Raw genomic sequence first — 27,797 nt, 5'->3', positions numbered from 1 at the left:
ACATGATTAATGATAAAGCTCTATTACGATGCGGTGCTTTAAAATGCTCTTGCAAATCATGGTTAAGTATTGAATAATTTAATTCCCGTCATGCACAGAATACATTTGGCAACACATACCTGATCCAGCCTATGTAATAACTTTGAGAATGCGGTGGTGTTACTGATTTATTATTAATGGATTTCCATTAGACTTGAACAATGGTGTTAGTGAAGTGGAGGATAACGAAATGAAGGGAGCTGCACCATCTATTGTGGCCACCCACGAATCAACCTTACCGCTTACTTCAAGAAATATTTACGAATTTCCCTCTTCCCGAAGACATAAATAAATTACGTTAAACGCGTCTCCCTACACTTGATACATTGGGTGGGATCGAATACATATTTCCTAAGCTAGAAGAGGCGTACTACATCAATATTTTAAAACAAGCGCGAGTTTGTAATTCGAACCGGAACGTCCTGAATGTTACTTACCTGTCATCTACAAAAACCTAAGATCGAGGGTGCACAGACGTTCTTTATTAACACTCAAAGCACTAAAGGTGGCCCCTCGTTTAATCTAGTTATGAGGGTTCATACATTAAAGACACATGGAAGTTTCTCACGACACAATCGGAGTTAGTTTCTTCTTACAAAACCTCATCTTATCACGAGTACCTTGTTAGTCATTAAAAGAATGAATCAACAGAATGCATTGTTGTAGGGAGATATCGACGGCGACAAAAAACTTGTTTCTGGAGCGAACGTTACTTTCAGAGCCTTGCAAACTTAATTTTTAATATGAAATTTGAAAGATTTCCGGATCATGATATAAAATCTGCCTAGAAAATGATTCACTACTCCCGAGATCCGAAGAAATTTTAACCGGCCATAATTCAGTTATTTCTGGACATACGGGAAAATTAGGTTTGGATTCTGCGTGAAGCTTTGCTTTAAATGAGCGTTAGATGAAGGTGAGATTGTTTCACAAATAAACTGTATATTAAAATATGTTTCAGAAGATATTTTTTGATTGATTTTCAAGGAACTTTTTTTGGGAGAAAACGACAAAAAAGCTGTTACAGGCCAAATAGTTTAAAAAGCTTAAACATTTTTTGTTTGAGTCAAAAAAATTGTTTTCAAAAAAATCGACTATTAATTTTTGTATATCTGAAAGCGTATTCTAAGCATCAAATGCGCAAGAAAATCGATAGCAAAGACTGCATTTTTCAACCTGTCGTAAATTAGAAGAAATAGAGCATTAAAAATTTCCAAAAATTTAAAAATATCTCAGGTACATATTATTTGTTATCCTACATAGATTTGGAGCCCGGATTTATAATCTACCATATAAGTTTGCTCTAAAAAGAAGCGAGATATTGACCGAAGTAGGTTTACATAGTTTGGCATAAAAAAAATTAAATGTTTGAATTCTGAAAAATGTGACAAAGACCGCATCTTTCTATGGATATAGTTATTAACGACATAAGGCCGATATTAAGCATTTAACAGGCAAGGAGATGTTTGTAAAGCCAAGGCATCAGCCGCGGCGTATAAAATCTCCGCGCCTGTTAAATGCAATATCGGCCGAATCAACGAAGTTCAACGTTTTTCGTAATAGGTGTCCTAAGAAAAACATTTTAAAAGTGAAATTTTTGGCAACGTAAATCAGCGTAAATAAAAATTCATTAAATCAAGTCATCAAGACTTCATGGTAACAGAATTTGTTATTTTCAAACAACGTGCCAATTTTCATCAAAAAAGTTTTCTGTGGCATAAAAATGCAAAGAAATTGATCTAAGGTAAGCATTCCTGACGAAATTCTTGCACAAGCTTTAACAGCGAGTCAAGCTTTGTTACCAGCGAAGATACCAAAAGGAATATGAAGATTTTGTCTCATGGCGGAAAAGCAAGAAAGTAGAGGGCATAAACGAAGAAGTTGTATTGGCGTATTACTCAAATGTGTCTAATAAATTTTCTCCAAACAGTGTGTGGTCAAAATTCTCGATGCTCAAAACTTGTTTGAAAGTAAACGAAAATCTTGATATTTCCGGGTAAGGATCAAGTGAAAACATATGCATCACTATTTTTAGTGTTTTTGTCTAGGTATGGAAGTTATTTACCTTGCTCAAAAGAAACTCTGAAGGCTACAAACCAAAAAAAGCTGCAGTTTTGGATGCAGAACAAGTAACTAAATTTCTACTGGAAGCTCCAGACAAAGTGTTTCTATTGGAAAAAGTTAGAATTAGAAATTGTGCAAGAAATAGTTCAATTATTTAAGTTTCTATGTACATAATTTAATTTCCAATAAAATTTGATAATTTGGTGTTTTTGACACTATTTAACAGGTCCTTGGCCTGATAAATGAATTTAACGGCCGTGGCTGTTTAAACTAAATTTAACGGCCGTGGCTGTTAAAGCTAACTTAACAAGACAGAAAACAGTACTGATATAGCTATTTATTTGAGAAGGATATTAAGTAATTCATAATGAACGAGGACGTTACTTGTTAACGTCCGAGTTTTTTATGAATTAGTTAATATCCGTAGTAAATACAAAGCTTTATCGAAACATGTACGAATGAGGCAATGCTACAACCCAACAGTTCTGCAAATTTCCAATTTTTAACTTAATTTTTCAACGCGACGAAACAGCGAGAAAAGCATTTCCCAAGATATTTTATGTTACAATTAATATAAATAAATGGAAATCTTCAGATTTTGGTCTTCGCAGTTGCTTTCATTTTCAAAAATACATTGAATATTATGGATTAAGAGCAACTATGCTATTATGAAACGGTAACTATGCTATTATGAAACAGTAACTATGTTATTATGAATTATTTGTATCATCACTATTATGATGTACTTTACATGTAAGCATAGAAACGTATTAGATACATCTTAATGTTCATGTTTCGATAAAATCGATTTAACATACACCTATTACGAAAAAAGTTTAAGAGAAATTGAGCTTTAAAAATTTACAAAATAAATCAACTATAGTAAATGCAGCGAGTAAATAGGATGATTTGAATTTCATGGCATGAAACATGGCAACTTCAAATACTCTAGAATTTTCCGTCGTTTTGGGGATATTAATTGATATTAGTTGATAATCGTAATTAGTATTCGAATTAAATTGATATCAAATGAAAGATCTGTAACAACTGGACTACTAACAAAGTTTTGTGTGCCGCTCGATTTCCTGACCGAAGTACCTAACTATATACCTGGCACACAGCTTCAAAGCGTGTGAAAAATTGAGGGTTTTTGAGGTTTTCTCTACGTTTGTAAACAAATGATAAAACACGAAACTAGTCAGTTTGTTGATTCCCTTTGTATAATAGTAAAAGGAACTATTTTTATAGAAGTAAATTCAGTAAAAACAATAGTTTTTTTGAATTTTGCATTTAGTATCATGACAATTATTTAAAATTTGGCGATTGTTTGTACTAGTTTTTATCTTGCAGATTTGATTAGATAACTGTCATTTATTTCGTTGAGCAGACTATATGCTAATCTTTAATTGGCTATAACTTAACTATTTATTTGTTAACGTACCTAATAGAATTTTGAGCACGAATTTGTATTCACCGTCAAATTTTGCGTAAAATCAAAGCCAGATAGAGAAGACTTTTAAGGTAAGATCATCATTTGCAATTGTTGAAAAATGTTTATTCTAAAACCAGTAAAACACCTTCATTTTTGACGTATGTTTCCTCCCCACTAAACTGTAATATAGGCAACCCAAAATACGCGGTTCTTTAACGACTTGTAGGAAAGAAATTTAATTTCACAGTTCGGATTCAGACGGCATAATGACATCTCCTCAAGCTACATAGTAGTGAAAACAATATTTTATGTAGAGATATTGGCGTCTTCACCATTTTTACAACAGATGTAAAATTCCCCTTTTCTTAACAACAAAAAGTTGAAATTTTAGCAGCAAATCTAGCACATAAATTTTATTCCATTTTTCACACGCCCACACTTTTTGTGTTGCTTAGAGTCTGGACTGTATCAAAATTCAGAACGGCGAAACGTTCAATTTACAATTCAGGACAGATAAGTTATAAACCGGAGATTTGGACAGTGTGCAGGTTGATATATGAGAACACCGATGTAAAGCATGTTGCCCGCACCATTAATCAGGCGAGGGCGTGTTACCACGTGTCTATCCGCCCATCCTAGGTTCATTACAATACCGATATGTGCGAGTTTAATTATCGGTTCGATCTTAAATCACCCCCCGATTGAAAGTTGTTTTTTATCGAAACATTTTCTTAATTGACTAGGATGTAAGATTAAAAATATGTGTTGAAAGCGAGCAAAGAAAATTCCTCTGATCCGTCTAGAAAGGATATTTTATATTCACCAGGAACCATTTCATCTCCTAACAGGAAATTATTTTTCATTGATGAGTGACTTGGTTTAATCAAGTTTTGAAACGACCCTTTGCGATTATCATCAGCCTCGATTTATCCGTTTCATGTAAGTTGGAGTAAATCGATACAGAGGAAAAGTTTTGAGATTTTTAATCATCAAATTTTAAATTAAAACTCCGCCGTCCATAAATCTCTGAAATTACACAATGGCCACGTATTTGAAGAAGGTGGTGGATTTCCATAACTAGAGGGTTGTTTTTTCTTGTGGAATTACGCGAAATAAATTCCATCGGTGAATAAATCCCCGTAATGCGGTGTTATTATTGGATGTATCAAGACCGACACTGGCAGCAAGGTAGAGTATAACGGGGGTTGCTATAAATACTGAACCCCCAAACGAATAAATGCCGCGGCACACGCACCTCGATACTCATGCAAATCCTAATCTCCCCAAAGGGCGCACCCCACCACTTGGGATCCTTGAAGGATTTATAGTTTTATAAATGAAGGAACGCACATGTGTACGGCAGGTCTCTAGAATTTGCGTTGGAAGTGATTTACACCTGATTTCTTAATTAGATGCTTTATAAATTTCGTTGTCTTTATTTTGACACTTCTAACTAGATTTCTATCAAGGAGCTATATTTCACAATAGAGTATCCATTACTTTGGAAAATAACACTACACCCACAGCAAAACAAATCTACCGGAGACTAAACTTTCAGAGCAGTGTTACATATTTTAAGTGGGCATACCGGATTTCAAGATTCTATGAAGATAAGAAAATAAATGCAAATCTCTTCTAAAAAGCATTTCTTTCTTGGAAAAATTTTATTGCCACAATTATAAAGTTTCATCCTGTATTAAGGCGTTATCACATCATAAATTAATCACATCTTAACAAACTCCTGGACCATGAAGTGCGTGCATGCAAGAGTAGGCGTATAGCAAGTTACAGAACGGAGAACATTAATATGTGTCATTATGGTGTCGCAATATTTATTAAATTAATACCTTGTACTTGCAAAAATATGAATTTATGGCGTGATAGACGAGCTTAATTTTTATTATGTTAAGTGGGAAATTGAAGAGAATTAAGACAAATGACTAATGCTATCCTGTGGGAAATTTTCTCTTATTTTAAGAAGTACATATTTTTAGACCAAGTCAGATATTTATTTCACATCTGAACATGAGCTGTATTAATAGTGTAAGCTGACGGTCAATTTTCAAATAAACTCTCAAGTTTCACATTTTGTCACATTCACAAAAGCTTTGTATTTCATTTAATGAAGAAATCTAATGGGTGCAAGTTCTCAGCTGCTAAGATTTCAAATTTTTTGATTCTTATTATCATATTCCCTTGAGCACTATGGGTGTCAAGTTTCCAAGCTTCAGCTCCCCAATTTTTCAGATCTTAAGATTCGAAGTCTTTCTCTTAACTCACATTTTTTATTTTGTTTTCTGAAATTGTGAGATTCTGAAATTCTTAAATTGTCAAACAAACATGCTTTTAGTTTCGTAGTTATTTAGTAGATTTTTACTATATCAGGATTCCCAAGAAACTTTACATTCCAATTTCTTCAATTGGTAGATTTAAATACTTTTAAATTATTTTAATCTTTTACGATTTTTACAACACTATCATCTATTTTAATGTTTTAAAAGTCTTAAGATTTTCAATTTCTTGATAATGTAGATCGTTGATAAACTTTTTAGTATCCGAAATTCAGTTTGTCAATTTAAGTTCTAGTTCAGAGTTACTATCATTTCCTGCCCAAACGAAAGTTACGAATTCAGAATCTAAAAGATATAATGACCTTGCACTTTATAAATCTCAAAAACTCGACAAAGAAAATTAGAGAGAAAATTAAAGAAGAACTTTAAAAGTCCCAAATCCAAAGTTTTTAATTTTGCATCTAATTATTTCACAGGAACTCGAGAATCGTCTAGACTCTAGAGGACAAAAAATCGAGTGGAATCTCTCATTTTTTTACTATTTCTCGTTAAAACACAACGAATCATGGTTAACAATCTGATTTTTTTCCTTCATAATTTAAATTATTCTGTACTGTATATAGTCTTATTCATTCATTGTAAAAAATTTATTACTTTTGCTGTAATAACTAGGATCTAATTTATGATTCGACGACGAATATGTTCTCCCGAAGGAAATAATAAATTTCAGATTGCAGTCAAGTTTAATTTACGATTTATAAAAATGTCATAAAAAGAATTTAAGAGTCTTTTGAATTTTTATTGACGGGTTCACACGTGAATTTTGTACGTGTTTAATTTAATGCATAATTTTAATAAACATAATATGTATGAATCTAAATAAACAAAACTCTGCGCTGTACAATTAAAAAGACTGCGGTGTTTTAAAATACAGTGCCGATTATTACAAGATTACAATAGAAATTTCACTGCTCACCTTTCAACATGTGTTTGAAAGTAAAAATACCCACATTATCAGCAACAAATAAGATAAAGAAGATAGAACATCTTCTTTAATTTACATTTTAATTAGCACGATTTACATATTTAAATATTGATATCAGTTCATTTCAATATGCCTACACTGGTTTATTGACATTCGATACTGATGTTATCTGTAGCATCTTCGATTTACTATATTGTGAGAAAACATTCTTGCTTGTAATCTACTCAAAGGCAGAAAAATCACGTTATTTCCAGCGGAACGTATTATATTCTACTTGGATACTATTGAGCTGTGAAATGAACTTTCATGTAAATTGCCGCACCCAAACTTGCAATTACGTTAAGAAGGATGTTATTGCTTTTTATCAGTGGTATCTAGCGACAACGCTCGGAGATAATTCAAGAATTTCATCGATATTAGATTCAGTTTTAAAATGATTGGTTATCGTTCTGATGAGAGTGTATTAGTGGTAATAAATATAAATCATATAATTAATTTAGTCAATTTATATCTATTGACGTGCAGTGAACCATTTAACCTTATGAATTAATAGAATTTATGTTGATTTAGAGCAGACAAAACAATTAGTGGTATGGATGGTAGGGCGCAATTTTTATGTGTGCGACGAAACAAATTCTTCAATACAATTGTGCCCGAGCAACCAAAAAAAATTTTTTTCGTAGATAACTAAGCCCCATACTTATTCTTTATAATTGCTCATTATAAATCATAAACAGTGGGATTGGCACTCCCTCATCATAAATCCGTTGAGGTTTATGGGTCTGTATCCACACACATCTCCAAATTGATTACCTGCACAATAAACGAGCCGCCAGATGCATTCTTAAGTTTTCAATTTGTCAAGGATGACTCATCGGTTTGATACCTACCTCCTTCCGGTAACTAAAATTTTAGAAGTTGAACGCTTTTACCACTTAATAAATTTTATAACAATCAGCAAAACAACAAAAAAAAATTCAAAATAGGAATTTAATCATTCATCTCTATGAACTGGAGGTAGGGTATAGTATACGCTCTTATTTTGTCCATTTCGTTGGCGAGTACATTTTCAATTTCCTCCAAACAATATATTAGGCTGGTTTACGGCAAGGATGATGCTTATTTATGTTTACAGGGGAGCAAACATTAAAATAAGCCACTACTACGGAGTGATGACGTTATAAATCTCCCTCATCCTGCTAATCTCGGATGGATCAAAGTCTGCCACACATTTATAGGCGATACGGCCAAGCCAAAAACTAATACAGACAGATTTCCCAAGAGACTTTCTGGTCAGCCGCGAAAAACAACACTTCTTTTTGTCTTAAACTTTTATTAAACCAAGACGGAAGATTGAAAAAAAGACGCCACAATAATTGAAAAAAGGCAGTACGTAGAAGTTCCGTCTAATTTTCTCCGAAAAAATGCAGAGAAAAAGTTTTTAGTCAGGTATTTACCCGGCTGTTACTCACAAAGAATTTACTACTTTTTGTTACAACCACCATTAAATTTATTTGTTTGAATTGTAATTTAAAACGTGTTTGTTTATAACTTGACATTAAAGCTCACTCATAAAAGTTTGTTTTTGAATTCTTATACTTTTTGTCTGAGGGAATGACAGCGCTGATTACCACATTGATGGTGAGATTAGTGAATTTAAATAACCATCGACTTTCTTTTTTTTAAGACAGAAGAAAATCGTAAACTTTCAATGGCTGGAACGACTGGAGAGCAATAAAATTAATGTTCTTTGGTTGGTCTGCAGACGCGGGTAAATATCAGTAGTTATTTAGTACGCCAGTTACTGCCAATTTAAATCTAGTTTATCAATCATACTGTCTAATTGGGCCACAATGATGGTCACGACTTTATTTTATAGCATATTTATTATAATTTATTTTACTGGGATAGAGATTTAAAGGTGGACACTTCGCAATACTTACCCAACTGTAAAAACGTTTGAAATTAATACTGTCGATAAAATGGACATGTAGTACATATTTCATTGATTTTATTACGTAAACTTATCGCAATATTCGAGCTAAACAAACCACAGTTAGATAATTCGCAATATTTTCAGGTAAACACCGACCGCAGGAAATACAACGCGCTCCACTTATTTGTCTACTGCTAAACAGTTTGTAAGATAATGACAAATTGTTGGCGCAGTTTAAGTGCATAAACTTTTGGATTTACGACAAAGTGTTGCGTCTGAATGTAGCTTAAGATGGTATTCTGAGGTCTAGATTTACTACAGCGCTTTAAGAGTTCCTTTACGTTCAATTTATTTTAAACTAGAGTGCAAATCCTCCGTTTTTCAACTACTTCCATGTAAGTAATGTGTTGTAATTAAATTTTGTCGGAGTCATATTCATTACTAAGAATAGTTAGGTTTCTTAGACGCATAGATTGCCTTGGTTCCTTTTTTCAAGTCGTCTTTCTTGATTGACTTCGTATTCTGTTTTCCGTGTCGTGTTACCCTATTCTTGTATTATTTCATCAGAAAATCCCTTTTTTGCCCTCTTGAATTGTGAATCACACTTTTTCGTTTCACACATGGCAACGGGAACTATTTTTACGCCGTGCGGAAAAGTTGTAACAATGCGGCAAAAAAGTTAAATTACACAATTCAATTTTAGATGGTTTATTGGTCAAAAAACTGTTTGTACGTCTCTCCAGCAAATGCCGCCTTCGCATAACGACTCAGGCGGCCGTAAAATCCTAGTTTCAGTTGCTCGAATGTAAATAACTATTACCTTTCAGTTCCATGTGGATTTTGCCTACAACTTTGTAAAGCGCATTAGTACAAACTTGCTCATAAACTTAGAGCACAAGCAACATTTTTTATTCTATAAAGGCCATTGTAATATTCCAGATGAATGATGGCGGTTTGTAGCTTGGCAGATTTCCAATTAGACATCCCTGAATTTTGAACTCAATCCTATTAGAAATGCTACAAAAACTAATCAGAATCTCAGGTGGGCCCGCAAATTACAGAACGTGCTCGGGACCAATTTTGATGGATTAACCTACTCGTTTTTTTGTTCTCGTATGTTTGTTCTTTTACATCTCTCACGGAATTCTATGAAATGGCATATCCTGTATGAATTAGGTTTGAAGTGGTGAACAGAAGGTAGAGTCAGACTTTGTTGTGAATAACGAAACGCGACTAGGAATAATCCGTCTGCCATCGCTTCAATGCATTCACAAGTACTTCAATCCGCCCTATAAATACTAAGTATTATTGTGTTTATTGAATCATGTGAAAAATTGGACGTCCTAAACAAACACATAAGCTTTTCCATAAGCCTCTCAGTATTTGTTCAGATGGGATGTTTTGAATCCGTATGCATTGATCGAGAGATCGACGGTTCCAGTGTTATTTCACTGGGCGATTTAGCCGTAAGAGAAAACGACTAGACAAATATTTATGTTTCTTGTTACATTGACCTGTTGGAAACACAGACGCTTTAATTTTTAATTACTACAAGTTTAGAACTAATTACGAGTCAAATCGAAATTTGTTCAGATCTAGTTAACGTGCCATAATATTTGAATGAGGTACATATCAGTGTCGCTTCATAAGCAGGGGATCCTTCTTCCTTTGATGTATAGATACTTTGTAAAAGTTTGGAATATTAAATTGCAAATCAGCTTCGAACGATAAGTAGCTGCACGGAGTCTTATCATCTTAGTTTAAAAGACATTCTTTCATCGTAAGCTGCTTAATTAGAATTCCATTTTGTTGGCTTGTATCAGTGACGAATCTTAATTATTTTTTGAAAAACTTTCTTTTCACTTTGGCCGATGAACTAAGAAAAGATTAATATCCAAATACATAATTATGGTAATGTTATAGCAACAGATGACATTAATGATTCTTGCTCTTACATTCTCGGAAGAATATTTTTTGGCTCTTTAATAAGATAGCATCACTAGATTGTCGCATATTTTATTGTGACACTTTATAAATTGCCCACTGCTTACGCTTTTACTTTATATTCTGCTCGGTGTATATTCATGAGCACCGTCTCTAGATTAATCGGATGAGTAAAAGTAAAAGACAGACACAAGTTACTAAATAATTGAATTATGCAAAAATGATAACAAAGCAGATTCATTAGTCCTTATTAGTTTTTTAACAGGAAATGCGCTTGTTAAAAAATGCACAGGAAAATTCTCAAGTTACTTTTCTATTCCAATTAGTGCACAAAACTGTGTTGTGCTGAAACATGATATCTTCGTTTTTACACATGAAACCAGTTCATTATGATCGAATTCCATCACTAATGAGCGCTATGGTTTGTGCCATTGATAATATTGCAACGCCTACAGCAGATGTGTGATGAATTCAGTAGCTGCATCAAAATGGGACATGTTCTCTGGGTTTACAAGCAGCTGGGTTTATTCTCCGCCCATGGTTAGTTAATTCAAATACAGAGGCTAATCTTGGGAAATGTAGGCTTAGAATTACAATAAGTACAAGTTTGAGAAGCTTGTTTTGCCAACAAAGCTATATATAACATTACAAGAAGAACACGACTTTCTCATTATTTCTTCTTAATTTTTCATTGATTTCGTTCTTCCCCTACACTCGAGTCTTTCAAACCTTATTGATTTTCTTTTTCTCTTTTGTTTCATAACCCCACACCTGAGCGACTATTTTGTTGGCTTATTTACTTAGCTTCCCACTATATGCTGTGAACTACGCCTTGTTGTACGAACCCCTTACATCCCCTTTTTCATTTTTTTGTCTCCATTTATTTTTTTTTATTCCCTGACATTCTATTTTGTCCCTAATACTTCAATACTACAGATGTGGAAAAATCGTGCCTTCAGGAAAAAAATTCTGTAATCTTCACGAAAATTGAACAGAGTATGGCAAAATGACTCAAGGGTAAGTACAACACAAAACAACTCATTAATATGTAGGTTTCAGTTAATATATACATACTTAGATATTTCATTAAATTTTATTTCTAAGAATTTGAGGCTAACTGCTTCCACCATGTTTGGAATGATAAAGTTTTGGTTTCTGTAATTCTATGAATATTTTAACTGTTCTTTTCGGTATTTAAACAAATAAAATCTCTAGACATTTCATTAAATTGTAATTTAGATTTCGTTTAAAAAACATCAGGTTTGGAATTGTTCCTACTCTCCTATAAGCAAAGCACTGACGAGAAAGACAGAGGCGAATTAAGGTTCATTGAGGCTCTGATCGCACTAGAAAATATTGAACCCCTGAATATATATATATATATATATATATATATATATATATATATATATATATATATTATCAAAACCTTATAATACATTTCTGTGTGAGATGTAATATTATGTTTTAAGAACCATTTTCTGAAAAAAATTTCATTCAATTTTTATAGAAATTGTACGATAAAAATTCAACAAATATTCACTCTATGCACATGTGCTGCGATACTTTGGGTGTATTTTCATGGTGTTAATTTTATATCTTATTTTAGTTTCCCTTAGCATTTTATTTAGATTGTCTTTAAATCCTCCCTGTTTTTTTTTACAAACTTTTTAGATCGTCTTTGCATCTTTGTGATTTTTTTCACTGTTTTGAATTAAAAATATAAAGTAGAGATCATGAGATCCTCCCCAAGTCGAGACCTAAGCCATGCGCTCGGAGCGTCCTAGTTTAAATCCGCCTCTGCAGAACGAAATAATAGATTTTAAAATATTCTATAAATTTCATTAAGTTTTCCTCCCGGAAATATTAAAAGTGAAGCTCAAAAATCCAAACTTTTGCCCCAGTTTGAAGTTATTATTTAAAAAATTCTTGAATTTTATAATAATGATTTTACAGGGCCTGTTACATTATTATAAACTTTCACAATGCTTGAGAAGTTAGCAATACTTAAAAGTCTGAAACTTTATTAATTTTCTGTAGTCAAAGTTTGAACATTATGAAATGTTGAGTTGAAAAGGTAGCGTACCCCCACTAATAAATATTATTCATTCCGCCCCGGGGTAGGTAATAGGAGAAAGTTTAAAATATTATTGAATTCAACCAATAAGTGTTTACAGAACAATTGAAATGTATTTAACAAAGAGCGGAAAGTTTATTAAATTCGGAAGTTAATATTGAAAAACATTCATTTCCAAAGTTTAATAATTTAGCATCAAATACGCACCAAAGAGCAGTTTAATATTCGTCGTAACATAAAGGAAGGTAAATTTCATATTATGAAATTCTGACGTTGATATACAAGCAATAAGGTGGAATTCAGTGATGCAGCAAAACCACGTCGTTTTAAACGAGCTCAATAACTTAAACGTATTTCTTCTCAGCGGGTTGTTCCCAGTCCGCCCTGATTTAACTACTTCCGTTTATTAAATTGAATAGTTAACAATAGCCATGGTTAAAATCCCATCAAGAATTTGTATAATTACACATATGGTGTCATAAATAATAAATTTTTAATTTAAGGCGAAGGCGTCGGCTACAGTCACGTGCTGAAGATTACAAATGATGTTGAGCTTTGGATAAAATGGTCAGATATTTCACGCTTGTCTGATGTAATTTAACGAATTCTATTCTGTTCATGGCAGTCATTTTAACTTGAAGCTTTTGGAATAAAGGCATTGATATTCAGAATTCGAGCGAGGGACCGTGCTTAATTCCATAAATTTAACGACTGACACTGTCTAGCTGCTTGCATTTAGACATAAATTCCCTAAAATAACAATCAAAGCCCAGTTTACACGCCTAGTTGACGTCTATTGTCATTTTGTCTCGTTTCATGTGCGGCTAAGCTCTGGTGGGGTCTTTGCTGGGCACCTCACATTAAAATCATGGTCTACCATTGTTCACACTACACGTAATTCGAATCCTCTCTGTTGTGACGAATTTCATTACAAATGGTGCAGCTGGACCCACATCACCGACATAATTCCCAGTCAATGTGGCTAATTCTCGGACACTTACCTAATTATCGTAAACATGCACCATGGGTATGTAAATTACGGTTTTAAAACCACAACGCTGCAAGGTGTAACGCGGTTTTTACAACAGACGTTGCCACAAATTCACCGAGGACCACCCCTTCATTAATATTAAAGCAATTATTTGAGACAAAAGTTCGTTCGAGGGACCAAAATTATTACACATTACTATATTTTATCGTGCTTTCTAGAGTCTAGACTAGCCTGAAAAGTTTGCGAATGGGATTTTTCCTATGTTTGGTAAAAAGTTCTCAAAGATCGTCTAGTTTTCTCTTCCAAACAATATACATACATGGAGAAACCATCAAGTTTTTAAAACCACAATAAATTTCTTTAGTGACATTGGAAAAATTCTTTCCTAAACCGACCATTGTTCTGTCGATTCCAAATTGACAGGCTGAATGTAAAAATGTTTTTGAAGCACATAGAAAAAAACTCAACATTGTTTTTCAGACAGCGTTTACTCATTATCTAGAGGGGGCATCTCCGCTATAAATTATGAAGTTGTAACTTTAAAATATGTCCCTTCACACTAAAGAAGAAGGAAGACAGTCGGAAACTTGGAACGCTCTGATTAACTTAATTCACTATTCTTAGGGTCGCTTGTTCTTACGACAAACTATTTGAATGTAGCCGCTTTAATTATCTTTATTACGACTTTGTGAGCATCTTTGAAAAACAACTGGAGCAAAGATTCCGATAAACACATTCTTTATAGCCTGAACGACGCTAGTTAAACTTCATATATCGTGATTACTGCCAAACTCTCGAGAACAAACGAATCTCAGAGACATGTTTACGTTTCAGCAAACACTGGAGATGAGGGACTTGATGACGTGCGATAGAAATATTGGCAACGTCTTGGTCGTCAACATAATCTTCATCAGAAATGAATCCAACCTGAAACTTGAAGCAATCAATGCCCCGTGTCGCATTAAATTACTTTTTTATCAACTTATTTTTGATACCCTGCTCGAATCCCATTATCTTGCTGAATTAATAATGCTACATTTACTTTCATCTGAAGAATTGTTCTTTTCTTTGAATGGAGAGATCAATAGCGGGGAATGGATCTACTTTGTTATGAGCTGCTGGTGTCCATGGGCAAATAATATGATTAATCTTTTATAGTACAGTGCAGTTTTTCTTGAACAGACAGCAACGGTGTCCAAAAGAGATGTCCGTTCAGAGAAATTTCACTGCATATGTATTTTAGAACGAGCATGAAATGGTACTCATTTTACACGAGTATGAACATTTATGCACGAACCGAAGGCGACAGTCCAAGCGAGTTTTACACTGTACTTTTTCTATGACTGCACATCAATCGTAGAAAAAAGTGTTTCCACACGGTTTAGATCGATTCGAAGACAAATAAACAACAAAATACGTATACGCTATTTATTTACATTTATGACGAGTATGTACAAAGGTATAAACAATTTGATAATTTAAAATAGGGTCTTCTATTTACAACACAGACAGCACGTGGTACGAGTAGATTGTCTTATTATAAAAGCAACGAATTCTTAAGCATATTTGGTAGTCTTCAGCCTTGGCAAATCGTGGCGAGCAGCTGAAAAGAAATAAATATGAAAAAAAGTGCCATTAAAAAGGTAAATCGGTACTTGAAAAATAAATTCTCATATCTTTTTTGGAGCCAACTATTCAAATTACAAATAATTTTTTTTCTATTATGATAAAAAGTCTACTTATATTATCAAGTTCTTGTAACTATTGGAGTTTTAAGCAAACTACGGCATTCTAAAATAGAGCTGAGGGTAAGTTGTATTTATATCTTGTTAATTTTCCACGATGTGGAATAACCAAGCAGTTTGTGCAGTAACTTCGAAGAACTTCCCGAGTTCTGCATGCAAAGTTATAAAAGTCAAATATAAAATAGCACTAGTATCGCACTGCAATTTACTACCGTCATGCAATTTAGTTAATAGTATACAATGTTGACGAAGAATGACGCATAAATTATTATTTAAAATTGGAATAATTATTTACTCACCCCGAATATAGCGGCAACATAAATGGCGCCATTGTAAGGTTGATTTATCACAGTTTAAGGTCCAACATATGTTCTGGTATTCGAAACATATCTAGGTTGTCTGCTGAGCCTAACTGGCGGCGGTGTAGACAAAGGAGGTGGTGGTGGCACAAAGCCAGAGTTGCATATTTCTGTGGCCGCATAGTAACGCTCGGGGGGTGGCGGAACCGGAGGCGGTTTCGGAAGGAAGTTGTGCAAGGGTGGCAGCGCACGGGGAGTTTGTGGAGGTTGTAAGGGCACAGCATATTCAGGGTCTCGAACGTCTGCATAATCAGAACTACCCGGAAGTCTTCCCATACTTGGTTCGCGATAGAGTGCTGCCTTATCGCAGCCGCCTGGCACTTGAGACGGTCGCGGTGATGATTTATATCTTCTTTGTTGTATTACAACGAAAACTACTACCGCTACCATTAACACTACGAGCACTGATAGTACGCCAACTATCACGCCTAGGTATTGTCCCATTCCAGACGGGGTGTTCACGGCACTTACGACGTTTTTATTGTCAATTCCCGGAGAGGCGATTTCGTCTTTTGGTAATGTTTGTTCATCTTCTTCCTCCTCTTCCGTGAAATTACCGTTAACGACAGACGAATCGAAAGTTATCTCGCTAATCATCAACCATCGAGCGGCGAACTGTAACTCTAACTTTACGAATCTTCCCACGCGATGGTGGAGTCTAATCGAAACATTGCGTGCCGTCTCCAAAATGTGATCTTCGATGTAATCAAATGTAATGGGTTCACCTTTGTACCGTTTTCCACCCACACTGAACAACACTTTCGCTTGCGAAAACACTTCGACGTCCTTTGTAAATTGGTTGTTGGTGTAAATATGCACCGCTGTAAACTCGCGGACTCTGTCGAACTCAAAAATAATCTCAATGGGCTTATTTTTCCGCGTGTCATTCTTCCATCCGACCCAACCTTGCTGCGAGTTGGTCTGATAAAAAGCCGCTTTGAAGTCATCTGCAGCTACTTTGCCATCACTCAACTGTCCTAGCCCATACTGCAATTTCTCCCCATCCCAATGCCCGTCGTACGAAGTGTCGTAGAATTCCCAACTAGTTCCTCTCTTATCACCTTGCGGCATCGAATAACTCACAATGCCATCAGTCCATCGACATCCGTAAATCTCCACACGCATACACACCGTTCTTTCGTGGTGGCTGAGAGGCAGAAACCTAATTTTGCTGGCCCATATGGGCGGGTCGAGGAGAGTTTTCGATTCGAGATATGTGTTTATGTTGCCTTTCAGAGTTTCCTCCCCGTTGCGGTTCCGATATCGAATCCACTTATTAAGAAGTCGAGGACGCCAATATTCGAGAACGTACGCCTCGGCGAATTCCATGCCTTTGCCGTTGCCGAAGCGGCCTTGCGTCTCAGTTGCGGTAATCATGTGGACTGTATGCAGGTCGATTTGGATCCACTCTTTCAAGTCGGGAGTGGCTGCGGTTTGAGGACACCAAGCGCCGCCGTCCAACTCGTTCCTCAGCCTGAAAAGCATCAAAAGAAATGAGTATAACCCACTTTTTTTTTTGTTAATTTTCTACCTTCCATGATGCGGGCCGACGTTCCCATGTTCAAACGAAGAGCTAGCAGTAATATCCTCATCCTTTATGGCCCCTGTTTCCATCCCTAACGGGGCAATGCATTGTGCTGAAAAGAAAATGTTATTAGTTGGATTAGGATTCAGTGACTCTCATTTGTCGCGACTTTTTTTCTTTTGGTGGCTAATATCGTTAAATGCAAATAGCGGTCTTTATTAAACGCGCGTTTGTGATGCGAGGTTCCAAAGGGAAACCGGCACATTAGAGATCTGTTCCCAACTGAAAACGCTGTGACATGCAAATACCGGGCCTTTTGTGCTCTCGCACTTCGTTGCGCCACCACTCGCCTCCTACGGGTCAATTACTTACAGGGTTCGATGCCATCTGCTGCTGTCACCAACAGGACCATCAGAGTCGACAGGAGCACCTTCATTTTCACTGCCGACCTGTTCGTTCGAGGGCTAAGACATTTATCTTATCTGTAACAAAATGTAAAGCATTGTGTCAGAATTGACGGGATGGAGATTTCTTCATTAAAAATGTATGCAGGTTTGTTAAAGTCAGTGGAAGAAGACAGAGGCTTCAAGTGGAACAATATTTAATTAGCAAGTTAACATCAATTAGCTGGCGGCAATGGTGAAAGATAACTCCATTGTGCGAACGGTATCGGTTACTTATTTAAACATCGCATCCTTTCATCACAGGTAATCGAATCTAGGAAGCCTGACATTTGCTAGCCAGTTCATTATATCTTTATATACCACGGAACGAAGTAGCAAAGACCGCGAAACTGACTCCATATTTGATCAAGGAAGCGTTAATAATGCACCCAGACAAACTGCCGCTTGCTTTACTAAAGTTTCTTGATATTTCCGTTCTGTAATATTATACCAGGATCGTAATAGGTAAAAAATATCCATAAGAACGCACAGCGCTAGCCGACGCGAAATCCCCTCAAAGTAATTCTTTTAATGGCCATAAAGTTTAATTTACTCCAAACGATTTGTCGGGTCAGCTAAAAGTTGCACAATCAAAAGTGGAATGTAAGCAGCAAAGAGCGTATAATCCTTGAATAGCAGAGAACGAAAAGGCCGCCCAAGCAGTCCGTCTCCGAATAGGGTTTCGGGCTGCTTATCTTCGTCATTACCCATTACAAACACTTTACGAACAGAGCCGCTATTCTTATCAAATAATTACCGCCTTCTTCCTTTAAAGGAAACGGGATTCTAAAAACTGAATAATTAAATCTTTCCCACTGCTACCGTCACTAGCAGCTGTACTTGGCGCGTCCGAAGACAGAGGGCGGCTTGTTCTTGAGATCTTATCAGGCTTCAACCGCCGACAGAACTGATGACTGATTCCGATGGCTGACGAGCGCCAAAGAACACACAAAGTGACGTTATTTTATATAACATAAGCTGATTGCCGTCGTGAAGGCGGTTTGCTATCTTTGGAATCAAACCAGACATGCTAACTGAAACGCGGAGCGGAAGTTAGACGGATGTGGTTCGTAATTTAACACGATTTTTTGTGGAAATGAATACTAGAAACCCAATTTGATTTCGTGCGAAAATGTGGCCGACAAAAACTTTTATTGTTTGTCTTGATTTGATGTGACGTCAGAGTTTGAAACTTTTTAATTTATTTAATCTTTCAAAGATTCTGGATAGATTTGGCGCATCCACCAATTTTGTAAAAAAAAACTGTTTCGACAATATATTTGTAAACTTCTTAATTGTCTGCTGATGCTAATTCCATAAAAGTAAGTAAGCACTGTGCCAAAAATATTTCGATATAATGTTGCTATGAATTGATGTTGCAATTTTGGAGGACACGCAACATAAAAAAATGTTAACTGGATTTGACGTTAAATCAGAAGTGATATGGTTAATGAGTTTCTTCACAAGTGCATTGATATTATTTATTGTGGATATGTCTGCAGCTAACGCTTTAACTATTCACCGCCGACTGTTTAAAAGCCGTTGATAAAGATCACCTTTTGAGCGTAAGACTGTAATGTTCTTCTGTCTGTAGTTTATTACCTTTGCAGAGAATGTTAAAGGAAACTGCATAAAAAATTCAAGAAAAACCTTAAAATAAAGAAAACAACTTTGTTGTCACCGCGAGTGGGAAAAAGGATACAAATGTGTGCCACCCGTAAAATCCGCACCTTATGCATAGTAACACGATAAATAAAGCTCATTGAAAGCCATAAATTGTCAAGACCACCCACAGTAATTGAGCACTTTCAATTTCAACTAAATCATCATAAAGCAGGTAAAGTAACAAGTCGTAAAACGGTTAAAATTGGCACTAACGACACACTTAACAATAATCCGATATTTAAAATCACCGTTGTCATGTAGTACAGACTATTAATTTTACGACAATTATTTCCAGATGTGTTCGCGTAAATGGAGTTCGAGGAAAAATCTCAAATTCTCCGTCACACATTACTCACTCCGAGGCGTAACTAACGCTAAAATGGCATTCTCAGATCAAAGTTCTTGTCATTTTTCCCTCAGATGGTAAACACGTGCTAGCAATATCGAAACCACAGCACACGCCACGGTACTTTATATTTCAATCGTCTGGCTTCTTGGACAACAGCCCCCCTTCAAAATTTTGATGTAATTTTCTGGACTAAATAAGCCAACAGCTGCGCAAGTGATTATCCGTCTCATTGGAGCTCTATAAAAGTGAAATTGAACGTGCCCACCTTTTGGGAAACCATTTGATCCATCAAATCAAATTAAAGCAGTTAGTGAGGAATGCTCCATAAATAAAGCGGAGAAGTGTGTTGCTGTTGTAGCGGCCTAAATCGGTCCGTGTCTGACATAAATCTTTCTATTATCGCAGAACAAGACAGTAGTAAATTAATAAGCCAACAGATAATGTCAATTTATTTGGAAGCAACGCACTGTCATCTATATAAGATTTGCTTCATTTTTAAGTTAGTGTGTTAACAACAACGATTGGAGATACTATTTTAATTGGCGTGGGATTTTTAAGTAAAGAAGCCACTCGACTTGTTTAGTGTTTGAGAAAAATACACCACGGTCCACTCCTTTGTTTGGCACTATACTAACTGTCAATAAAATCATTTATTTGCTGTTTGCATTAACATTTGCTTATGTAAATATCTATTTAGCTCTTTGCCTAAATGATATATTATCATCCCGAACGTTTAAAGCGATAAAATGATTGACATGGGAGTGGCAAAGAAGTCACTGAACTTATTTCATAAGAGGACGATGTTATTATTTTTTGTTTAAAATCGACAACACTTTTAATTAAGAGATACCCAAACTTTCATACATAAAATATCAGGCGTTTTAAATTAATAACTAAATAATCATATCCCGCAAATCCAGATACAAGATGTGTCTAAAGATTATCAAAAATAAACCAATGCTTTGGAAACTTACCAACTTTAAATTCATAGTGGACTGTTCAAGTTTGGAAATTTAAACGCGCTAATGGGCAGTAGATATTTATTAAGTTCGGGTTCGATAATGGAAAGCGTTTATCTTGTTTAGCAGTGTTAGCTTCATTTTGATTCAATTTATAACGTCCTTTTTGAGAAGACCGTGTTTAAAACTGGAAATAGATAATGACGCCACTTTACACGTAAGATTCTAAAGAATCGGTTTGATAAATTTTGGCCATTTTGATTATTATTGTATTACCAGGCTTCTTTTAAGTGCAGAATTTTAATATTGAGTTTATATGTAAATATTTCCATATGGAAATGTCCAAAAAAATTGCGTTGTCTCGTTTTTAATACGTTTGTTTGGTTTATTGTAATTTAAAATTCCAGAGTTCGTCGAATTTATGGCCGAAATCAATACGATGTTCGCTGGGCATGAAATTAGCGATGTTTTAGCAAGTGAATTATATGCATCGATCGACAATTTTATGAGCCATAAGAATTAACTGTGAATGCTTAGATTTTGCAATTTTTCTTTTGAGAAACTGCATCCTCTTAAGGCAAAACATGCTCGTAAAATACTACGCACTAACAAAGTTCATTTACGCTTAGTAATTTGCGGCGAAATTTACGATCAGTTTGAAACTCGATACAGGAATCCTTCAAAAATCCAAACCGGAAATTCTTCCATTTTAAATCACATTCGTAAGGTTAAAATCCGCTTAAAGGTAATTAGGGAAGACCGCCTGGCTCTTTATTATAACCCGCCAAATCCCGACGGTTGCATTATTCCAACCCATTGCCGCCATCCACGTATAATAGACATTACGTTGATGGTTTGAATTAAAACTTTTAAACTGCCACTCATTGTTGTTTTATGCCAACGAATCTGTTTGGTAACTGCATGGGGGCCGAAAAGGTTCCCATGGCAACAGGTGCTGCGAGCTTGGCTTCTGTTCGCACTTCTCGGCGATGTTAATGTCGTTTAGAAGCACCTTTAAGAACAGAAACTTCGCTTCCGAGTCGTTTTGTTATCTAAAAAAATAATGACCTGTTAAAACAGTTTGTCAGACGGAATAAAGGTGAGGTGTCTGAAACTGTTTGAAGCTCAAAAGGACGATGTTTATTTTTATGTCCAGGATAAATATTGATGTTCCTTTAATTAAAATGGAGAAAGGAAAGCGGTGTGTCAAACATTTATTTGATCCTGCATATGTGCGAAACTCTTTGAAGACAGGAGCGGAAACTGTTTCAAAAACTCAATTTTTCTTAAACGCAAGTTCTCCTGATAATAAATTTTATCCATCCCAAGGCAATAATGTTTTTTCTTGTACCAAGTTTGGCGCCAGCACCAGGAGAGTTCCATCTGCTCCCGTGATTGATATGAACCGTGGTAATGTGACATTCGCTCCAACAATATTTTCATTCCAATTAAAAGTCGGCTGTCTATTTCGGTATCTAAAGAACAAGCTAAACCCTCACAATAAAAAGAGTAATTGTGCATTGACCTTTAACGCAGAGACAAAAACCAAACAACTGTCAACATCAGTAATTCGAGTACCCGCCTTTTCAGATTTATAACAAGCTTTATCGATCGGTATCGATAGTCGACAGAGCGACTCACATAAATCTAAGCAGGGACCTGCCCCTGGCGGCAGAAAGAAGGTGCTTGCTGCTTTCATTTGAGTCTCTTTTATTGTTACACCGGTAAATAATGGGATGATGAGAACTGGTGATAACCAGGAGCTCCCATTGGCTCATCTGTCTTTACTGTGACATTTCCAGGCCGTTGTTTCTTTTACCACGACATATTAAAACAAACACAGTCTCTTTACCATGTTAATAAGATTTATATTTAGAGGGATGTATAAATAGCGAAAGGAGGCATGTGGCTGAATGCTCAACATTAATCATCAGTTATTAGGGAAAATATGATGCACACTTCCTTCCTCAAAGTCACTTTTACCTGCACACGATCCTTCTCACTTACAGGATGCAATATAAACAAAAAGACAAACTTGATCGTAGACAGGAATATCTTCGTATATTTAGTCGTGGTAATGGTCTAGCGTGACGCTAATAAATTTCAGCAAAATTTTATGTGAAAAATGATCTCGCTTTATGCGTTTACTGCCGTAAGCCGGCCCTGCATTTATTTTTATGCCATTTAAATGTCAGCAACTCACAAAATTACAAAATCTGACGCATACAGCTCCACATTTTTACCAAACGTGCTTCTCAACACGTTTATCACAAGAATGTGAAATCTGAATTCTTGAAACTTAAAGATTTGTGCAACACACCGATTATGATGATCACGCAGTGTCACGTAAAGTAGACAAAATAATACGTGACTCATCTAAAAATGGATAAAAACATTAAGAGGCAAGCTAGTTCAGTCATTATTGACTAATGGGATAACAACCGTGTTGTCCAATTTATTTTATCAACAGCAGGAATGAAAATTTAAATGAAGGTGCCTATCTGAAAGATCTCCAGAGAAAGCAATAAAATTAATAAAATAATTGTTACTTTTACCAAAAACAGAATCAAGGAAGTTAATTAAACCATAATAAATTGTCTTTATTTCTGAAAATTCATAAAGCTGTCATGTTGGAAGTGTTTAAAACCCCGTTTCTTCAAAATTCGGGTTTTCTTATCATCTAAATAAATTTACACAGATGTGGTTGACGTCTCTGCGTTATCCGATGATGCATTTGAACCTATTAACTCGTCTTGATTCAAACGCAAAGGAACTCTTATTCAAAAATAGAATAAATCAGTAGTTCCCGAGCTTATTTACGAGAATATAAAGTAACTACTGAAATATTATTTCCTTTTTGGAGGCAGAATCTCTCGTAAAAATGTCACGATTATTTACATGGTTGAAAGTTTTAAGGATGTTTGTGTAAAGTGAGACACACCATGGCGGTTTGGTTCGAAACGCGATATAAGAAGGGAAGCTCCCATCATATCATGAGGGGATGATTCCGAGGTGTGATGGATTCTCGTCTCAAAAATAAGCTCATTATGCTTAAAAATAGGGGGAAAAGTCTGATAAAATGTCTTCTATTTGTATTAAAAATCTGGGCACTACATGCGACATAAAAAGATCAAACACTTGGAAGTCCTTGGGAGCACACACTGTAGCCTAAACAAACGCATCCCCAGCTCTAGACAGAAAAATGTTTACCCAGGGAATTATAAATATTTCCATATATAATGAGGCTTAAGACTAAATTATGGGTGCGTGGGTTAAATAAGAGATATTAAAGTTGCTTGTGTGGCACTTTTTTACTGTTTTGTAAAAGGTTCTTGAGATTACAATTCGCCTCGATGGAGCTAATTTTACGACCCTTTTAATATTTTAGCGATAAGTACAAGGAATCGTAAATATTCGAGACATAATTATCCAAGACAGTGAATTACAGGTTTTCCAGTACCATTCAAAGGCCGTGATGTACATTTTATGAAAACCAGGTAAACACGTCGATAAACTTATGACTTCAATTAACTGACGTGGTCTTGGGGAACATCAATTATTGAACAATCAATATTAAACAGTTTATGTTCAAATTATGGTGGTATAGAAACGTGTATTTTACCTACTTCTCGCAGGGGAAATTTTATTTAGTCATTTACATAGATATTTGGATCGGGCATTGGAAGCTTTTTGAAAAAACGATTGTTTTTTTTTAAATTTTAGTCTCACTGCTTGTTTACCGCAATGTTCTTATTGAACCACAAATAAGATCAATAAATCCACCAGGGACAACAATCACAAATAAGATCATCATATCGTCATATAAACAACAAAATGAAGTAATTATTCCGAGAACTGATCTAAAATTATCTCATCATGTCTGATTATATTGCTTACTTTAAAATTGAATGTCTTAATCAACTACATTGTGTTCATCGAATAAATGCGACTATAATTGTTACACTATTAAAGAATTAATGACTCGTAAAGCTTGGACTTGTCACAAAGATGAATTAAATAAGAGTGTGATTAAAATAGATGTAAACTCAACTCACCGATCATTACAGATTATAATCCATTTGTGGCGGTTCAAAGAAAAATTCCACCAAATTCGTGCAATAAAAAATTAAAATATTGTTTTAATAGCACACTCGTAAAACACGCGTAAAGCTCCAACTCGTAAAGATTCAATTCAAGCCCGTACACAACGAACGCTGGAACGGAACACTAAAGCGAAAACTCAGATATCCAATGGTGAGAGGTCCCTATCTGCCCCCACCATCGAGAGCGTCTCCCACCATCGTGATCCTGGACCTGGCCCATCTAATTCCTGGGCTGAAAACTTCCTGCCTTCGCCGTATGTTCTATATGAAAGCTCGCAGGTATCCAGGTATGTTTTCGCCCCCGCACAGCTAGGTAGCCCAGTAATAATGTATAACTCCACATCGACCCAACTCAGTGCGGTGCACGCCATTGGCTAATTATTACCTGGCTTGGCTGCTATCAACCGATAATGTGAAAACTTTACGGATTACGGAATGTTTTTCGGATCGTTTAAAGTTTTATACACGCGATGAGCATAGGGTCTTTCGAGATTTAAATGAAACGGTTCATGATTAAAAAACATGGGACAGATACGGTTAAGATAGTTATTCGCGCTAGGGGGTCGAGAGGCAGGCGATTTTTTTTAAGTGATGATGGGTTTAGTATCTTAAATGAGCGCATAACTACATTTCATAAATATTTGCATAACGCCTTCATTTTGAATGGGTTGTAAAATCATTTTATTTAGACTTGGCATGCAAGGATTTGGCTTCACGACACGATTTGGGGAAATTTTCTAAGAATTTAACAAACTATTTGGTCATAATCATGAATATCGTTTGGTTGGTTGTTGACTTTGTGGTTTAAAACAAATTTTAAGAGTTTTTTTATCTTTTACGGATGTTCACGGATGTTCATTAACAAATTCAGTGGTTCATGCCTAATTCCAAGCTTTCGGTTTTCGACTACACAGACAACTGTGACAAATGTATCTAATTTCTAATTATTACACTTTTTTTAATTAATTCAAAACAATAAAATCGAAAATGTGAGGAAAAATTAAATAGAATAGAATAGGAAGAATATGCACAAAAAATAAAGCGCATTTAAAGTTCTTAACAAGTAGGTACATATGTATGTATAAAGAAACAGAATATAAATAGAATAAATAGAATTATGCATATAATCTAGCAAAAATCAATATAAAATCCATGAACAATCGAGAAAATTTAAATAGAATTCGCAAAAAAAACTGGAGATCCGAATCAGGAAAACAAAAAATCTAAAAAAATCCAAAATAACTCTAAAAAGGCCAATAACAATTGAGAGCAAATTTGAGAAAAATTCAAAGAAAATTTAAAGAAAATTTTAAGAATAATCTAGAAAATCCAGCGAACCTATAAAATTTAGACACTTTACTTACCGAAGTATCTGAGAATAATATAATGAATCATCTGAAAAGTTATCCAAGCAAAATCTAAAGTAAATTTAAAGCATCTAAAGACAATCTAAAGGATCTTAAATCTAAAACATAAAAAATAGGTTCATGCAATCAAAGAATTTAAGAAAATCTTGAATTCATGAATAAATAACGTAAAAATCAAAATTTAGAATAAGACAAAATAGAATATAATAAACATTTGGACAATCTAGAAAAAATTCAACAAAATTTAAAGAGAATCTAGAAAAAACCCAGAGAGAATTCTGAGAATGTAGAAAAAACAGACAGAATTTAGTGACTACAGATAATATCGTAGGAAAATCTAAAAGAAATATAAAAGAAATTAAAGATAAACTAAAAAATCCGAACAAAATTTAATCCTAATTTATAAAAAAAAATACAATATATATGCATTTAGAAATACAATATAAATAAAAAATTAAAAAATATATATATAGGTAGACAACCAAGAAAAATCTAAAGAGATTGTAAGCAAAATATGAAATAAACACAAGAGAATTATAAAAATTCAAAAAACCTGGTTACTCCATAAATATAATCTAACAAACATCAGAATTTAGAAAATTAGAATTAAACTTTAACTGAACCCAGTTTGTTTAAAAATTCAAAAGAAGATGAAATAAATAATTTAAAGATTAATTTTTTTTAAGGAGCCCAACACTTTCTCATGCACTTGAGGTGGGGCTTTAACCGACTTTAATCCACCTTTGGTGTGATACTATTAAATGACACTTTGAAGCAAAAAAGAAAACTAAGCTAAAATAAAAAAATGAATAAAACCGAAAACTGCAGATTGTTTTAGAAATAGGATATATCCAAATATTATTTTACTACTGTAAAACATTTATATATTATTTTTACTACTGGAAAACATTTATTATAATAATTAACAGAATTTTGACATCAACAAGCTTTCAGTATATTTTTTCAAACCTACAACCCTTCAAAGTTATCCCGAACGCACAGAACCGAGATAAAACTGACCCACGACTTTACTTCCGTAGTTCTTGGAAACTAGTTTAAGGAAAGTTTCCTCGAACATTATGAGTTTTTGATCCAGATTAGCGAAAAGGCATCGATTTATCTAAATCTCAGAATGTACAAGCAGTCGGCGACGCGAAGCGACGACAGCACTTTATTTTTTGTATTAGATCAACATTTGTTTCCTTCAATTTTTTGTGAATTACCGACCCTGTGGAGCGTTAAAAAGTTCTTTCTTGAACAAAAATAGAAGCATAATTTGTATTATATCAATCTGTTACGAAAAATAGATGTTTCTTTTATTCTAAAGCTAATGGTAATATTTAGACCAATACATTGAATAGGTAAACAAGAAAGTTAATGGGTGTCATGTCGTCCGTCATTCATTCTGCCAATTGTTTGTTTGAGTACCTAATCTTTCTAACAACAGTCTATATGTAGATACAGGGCTTCTTCCCAGTGGGGTGCAGTGCACAAATAGTAGGGGATTTATCCCGCATATCCGA

The 27,797-nt window shown here is 34.9% G+C and overlaps 1 protein-coding gene across 1 annotated transcript; it reads right to left on the bottom strand.

Moving 5' to 3' along the window:
* Positions 1-15,173: 15,173 nt before the first annotated feature.
* Positions 15,174-25,075, bottom strand: LOC148178477 (discoidin domain-containing receptor 2-like). Its single transcript, XM_088050441.1, has 5 exons — positions 24,860-25,075; positions 17,761-17,870; positions 17,395-17,500; positions 15,804-17,337; positions 15,174-15,362 (listed from the first exon to the last, which is right to left on the bottom strand). Exons 2-4 carry the CDS (start codon positions 17,822-17,824, stop codon positions 15,858-15,860), a joined length of 1,650 nt encoding a protein of 549 aa, XP_087906567.1. The 5' UTR covers positions 17,825-17,870; positions 24,860-25,075; the 3' UTR covers positions 15,174-15,362; positions 15,804-15,857.
* Positions 25,076-27,797: the final 2,722 nt, after the last annotated feature.

Source organism: Gnatocerus cornutus, chromosome 2 (genome assembly GCF_029298725.1).
Source record: "Gnatocerus cornutus isolate USDA-ARS CGAHR chromosome 2, icGnaCorn1.1, whole genome shotgun sequence".
Classification (NCBI taxonomy): Eukaryota; Metazoa; Arthropoda; class Insecta; order Coleoptera; family Tenebrionidae; genus Gnatocerus; species Gnatocerus cornutus.
Note: the sequence above shows the minus strand (reverse complement) of the source record. Positions and strands in the feature narration are given on the sequence as shown.

What these genes read in the sequence shown, in the direction of transcription:
- LOC148178477 (XM_088050441.1), bottom strand. Translation starts at nt 17,824, where the DNA reads ATGAAGGTGCTCCTGTCGACTCTGATGGTCCTGTTGGTGACAGCAGCA. An exon ending in AGCAGATGGCATCGAACCCT is followed by an intron (nt 17,501 to 17,760) that starts GTAAGTAATTGA and finishes TTTTCTTTTCAG; the next exon opens with CACAATGCATTGCCCCGTTA. An exon ending in GTCGGCCCGCATCATGGAAG is followed by an intron (nt 17,338 to 17,394) that starts GTAGAAAATTAA and finishes GATGCTTTTCAG; the next exon opens with GCTGAGGAACGAGTTGGACG.